Source organism: Pundamilia nyererei, unplaced genomic scaffold, assembly GCF_000239375.1.
Source record: "Pundamilia nyererei isolate P.nyererei 1_Seehausen unplaced genomic scaffold, PunNye1.0 scaffold00295, whole genome shotgun sequence".
Classification (NCBI taxonomy): Eukaryota; Metazoa; Chordata; class Actinopteri; order Cichliformes; family Cichlidae; genus Pundamilia; species Pundamilia nyererei.
Window position 1 is genome coordinate 197,745 of NW_005187696.1, and position 4,486 is coordinate 202,230.

General features: G+C 44.7%; 1 protein-coding gene across 1 annotated transcript in view; it reads left to right on the forward strand.

Moving 5' to 3' along the window:
• Positions 1–4,067: 4,067 nt before the first annotated feature.
• LOC102194505 (vesicle-fusing ATPase-like) overlaps positions 4,068–4,486 on the forward strand; it is a 71,024-nt gene continuing 70,605 nt past the window's right edge. Inside the window, exon 1 of the mRNA XM_005751001.2 lies at positions 4,068–4,255. Coding sequence (XP_005751058.2) covers positions 4,244–4,255 — 12 coding nt within the window. The 5' untranslated portion in view covers positions 4,068–4,243. The remainder of the gene's footprint in view (positions 4,256–4,486) is intronic.

Here is a 4,486-nt window from a genome sequence, read left to right on the forward strand (position 1 = left end):
TTCAATCCTGATTTGACACCAGGGAGCGTTTGCAACTTTTATTAAAGAGGCTATGAAATTCACAGAAAGAGACCTTTAGGTCTGGTGAGTATAGCAAGTCTATAGATTATTTACAAGAGCCTAAATGGAAATATAGTTTGTTTCTTTAAGGTGGTGATGGTGGGGTAGCAGGCAGGCCAAGATAATCAACAGGAAGTGAGAAGAAGGGCAGTGGAGAATGGTCAGGTAGGCGAGATGTAGGTAGGTGCTGGTCGTGAGTGCAGGTGAACTGTTATTCGTGAGAGTTTACTTTTCCTCTGTGCTTACAGGAACCAGAGAGGATAACCATCCAACCATCTTTGAAGAAGAACATTTCACACCACCAGGATGGAGGCCCAAACTGGTCCTTAGATCCTGCATGATGAGAAAATGACTAAGAAACAGACGAAAAGAGAAGGACGAGGCAGACTTACAGAACAGACCTCATATGACACAATATGACTGTACATAAGTCAGCTGATGTAACCTCTGACCTGCTTCCTTTGAATGCTTGGAAAACAAAGGAGCCCAATCAGTTGCTTTTCCCAGTGTAGTTGCCCCACTCTGGCAGGAATAACTTTGTGATTCCATTTTTTTAACAATAAATCACCATAACTAAATAAAGTGTGGAGTTGTCTGAATCTGAATCAAACAATGGTGAATATAGACGAGTCTAATTCTGTACATTTAAACTGAACTTAACTGAACTCTGTCAGCTAACCTTCCACCTCAACAGCTGAAGAAGTTACGCATGTTTGATCAAAGTTAGAGTCAAACTCAAAATTTTGGAAACTTCAAGATTGAAATGAAGTAATTAAAGTGCAGTAACAATCTACTACTTCTTCCCTTAAAGCAGACCTTCCCAAAGTGTGGGGGCTGCCCCCTAGGTGGGGCGCAGAGCCATTGCAGGGGGGGGGGGCGCGGTATGAAAAGGGAAGAAAAACAAAACAAAACAAACAAATGCTTGGACACTGCTAGCACGGGGCGCCCACACAAACGCAAAGCAGGAGATGAAGCATCGCTGAATATGTTTCCAAACCAACTTCATTCTAAGCCAAAGACTAGAAAATATGGTGAAGCTTATCTGCCCTTTGGCTTCACCTGCACAGGTGCTGAGGTAGGTCTCCCTGCGGAATTGCTTTTCCCTTCGTCGGGAGCAGCGCTGGGCTGTTCAAATCACGGACAAACAGGATCCCACATTCTTGATTTTTAGTTCACAAACACTTGTTGTAATGACTAACTAATCCTGACATTTTGGAGATGTTAGCTCTTTATACAGTAAAGCTACAGCGGGATACAAATAACATCAGACTGATCCTGCCACGATTCGTTCCCCCAGTTCAAATCACGGACAACAGGATCCCACAGTTGTTTATGTTTTTAAACCCATTTTGCACAGAGAGGCATTTTTTGAAAAATGTATTGATAGCAATGTTGAATATTATTACACAGGGAAAAAAACTACAGTAAAATAATCACACTGTGACGCCTCTGCCTTTCTAAATGGAGGGACAGTAACTGTGTGTAAAACCTGCAGACAGTCAGAGTAACAGTATTTTGTCTCTATCTGCCATTCTGCAAATCATTTCATGTAAACAATAACGTGCACACAGCGTGACGTGAAAAAGGCACATACCTTTGACATTGTGTTATGAACTCTGTATTCCTCGTCCACACGTAAACGCAAAAAAGGAGTTTTAAAAAAATCGCAGTTTTCGGTGATTCGAAACATCGTTTACGTGGACGAAACAGCTGCGTTTTCAAAAAATACCCGTGTAGGTGCGGACGCAGCGTAAAAGAGTTTATTTTATTACTACCTGTAATTTATTGCAGATTACTTGTATTTGCCTAATTGTTTACTAAATGTTTGAGGTGTTAAATAAACCAAAATGGAGCAAAATATGGGCGCGTGTGGTTGGAGGATGTGTTTGTGCGCGTGTGTTTGTGTGCATGCGCAGAGGGGGGGGGGGGGGGGTCCAACATTTTTCTTGTAAAACAAGGGGGCTTAGCAAAAAAAGTTTGGGAACCACTGCCTTAAAGGGTTTAATGGTTTTAATGAGAGATCACCTTGAATATGATTGCATCAACGTGTCTCTAAAAGCTGGGAAGGGTGATGTTTACCACTGTGCAGCATCACTTCTTCTTTCAACAACAGCACATCCACTTCTGGGAACTGAGGAGAGAAGCTGCTGGAGAGGAATGTTGTGCCGTTCTTGTCTGATGGAGGATTCTGGCTGCTCAGCAGTCCTGGCTCTGCTTTCTGTTTTATGACACTTCAAATGTTTTGAGTTGGTGAAAAGTCTGCATTGCAGGCAGGCTGTTCCATGCTGCTTTAATAGATGCAGTGTGTGGTTTAGCATTGTCTTACTGACATATTCAAGGCCTTCAGTTAAAGAGGCGTCACTGGATGGGAGCAGATGTTGCTATGAAATCTGTATATAGACCTTTGAGCATCAATGGTCCCTTCCCAGGTGGTTTCTTTGCTTTCTGTCATAAAGATTTTGGGTTTTTGAGATCTGCAAATCATTGTATTCAGTTTTTATTTACATTCTACACAACTTCCTGTTAGGAGAACTCACACGGATGGATTTAGTGGCAGAAACACACACGGGCACAAGATAGTAGTGATGCAGATTTATATACAATGATAGGGAAATATTTACAAGGGAAGGGGCTATATACAGTGACAGGTAAAAATGTGCAAGAAGAGCAGAGCTGAAGAGACGAGACGGAGCCGAGGTATGCGGGTGGGCAGATGACGCACCGGAGCTACCTGAAAACGAGGGACAAACAAAGTTTACGGAGTAACGTCGATAGTCGAGAGTTAAACTAAAGTGGACGGGGAGAGTTGGAGAGCTTACTTGAAACACAGAACTACAGCTGTAGCGGTGGTCACAGACTGGTATGAAGTAACTCTCCGTCACGGATCCAAAGAAGCCAACACAAAGAAAACTAGGCAGGCAGCGGGACAGGCTAGAAAAAAGAAGAAGCAGGCAGGAGATGGCTCCTCAAAACATGCAGCTCAATAGCGTGGAATCAACAGATTCAGCTTGCACCAACACGTTACCACTTATGACAGCGACAATACTCCGACACCAGACGTCCGTGACTCAGCTCCATAAAAGCGCTCACTGATGACGTCCGATGCGCCGCAGGTGTGCCGGAATGCCATCAAGCCCCGCCCCACCTACCTATGCCAAAAAGGGAAACAAAACCCAAAAAACAACAATACAACTACCCACCACCTCCTAACACTTCTCAACTTTTGATAGAATAAACTAGAAGTATGGTAAACGGCCTGTATTTATATAGCGCTTTACTAGTCCCTAAGGACCTCAAGGCGCTTTACATATCCAGTCCAGCCCAGCTGGAACCGGCAACCTTCCGATTACAAGGCGAACTCCCAACTCTTGAGCCACGATCGCCCCAAGTATGCTTTTAAGTTTTAAGTTTCAATGTGCTGTTGCTAGTTAGCTAAGAGATCTTGCAGGAATAATATTAGAGTAAAAATAATCATTTAAAAACACCCCTACATTAATGTCCAGTTTATGTTAGAGTGTTATCTGTTGTGTCAATATGATTCTTTAATGTAAACACAGAAGTTAGCCGATCATCGTTGCCTGAGACTTTCTTCAGCTTCCTGCTTCTTCCTGCTCTAACTTTGTGCGCTTTAGCAAGTCTCAGCTGCTGTCAGGACCTTTAAGCGATCAAACAAACATACAGCCTGGACGGAGCGCTGCTGTCCGTGGTGCTGAATTAGTTCAGCCGTGGGGTGGTGCAGTTCAGCAGCGTGTGGGGCAGAGCGCTGTCCGTGGTGCTGACATGCAGAAATCGGAGGCTCTGGCTTCATTTACAAAAAAATAAAAAGCCGATAAATGGAGGCAGGATGACACTTACTGCACTGAAAGTCACTTTAGAATTTAGAAAGTTCACATTATTGTTATTAGAAAAAGGGAAAAGAAACTGTCTAATATATGTGCACGTGCCAAATATGCAAACGCTATCCACCGGGATGCCACCTTTAACAATGTAGACCCACTTTTGCTCAAAGAGCCAGACGAGTAGGGTGACGTCTCCCTCCGCTTCCGCTCGAATCAGCCAATCAGAGCCGAGTGAGCCGCAGCTTATAAGCCCATCTGCTGTCGATCCTTTCGCCCTGACCGTCCCTGCTGTCCTGTGTGCCGCTGACTCAAACTGCAGCCCCTGATCTACCGCAACCGTGAAGATGGCGACCCGGGTAAGCTCCGTGCGCTGCGTTTATTCCTGTAACAAACCGCTCTCAGTCCGGCTCGTGGCTGGTAATGAAAGAAGCGCACCCGCAGAGCAAAATGTCGGACGAGCCGTATGTGCGGACTGTCAGGGGTCTCGGTACACGGAGCACTTGAATGTCACCGCGACTGCGGACTCTGGTGTTTATTTCACACCGTGTGATAACGCGTAGCTTGTGCAGCAATTTGCTACAGGACGG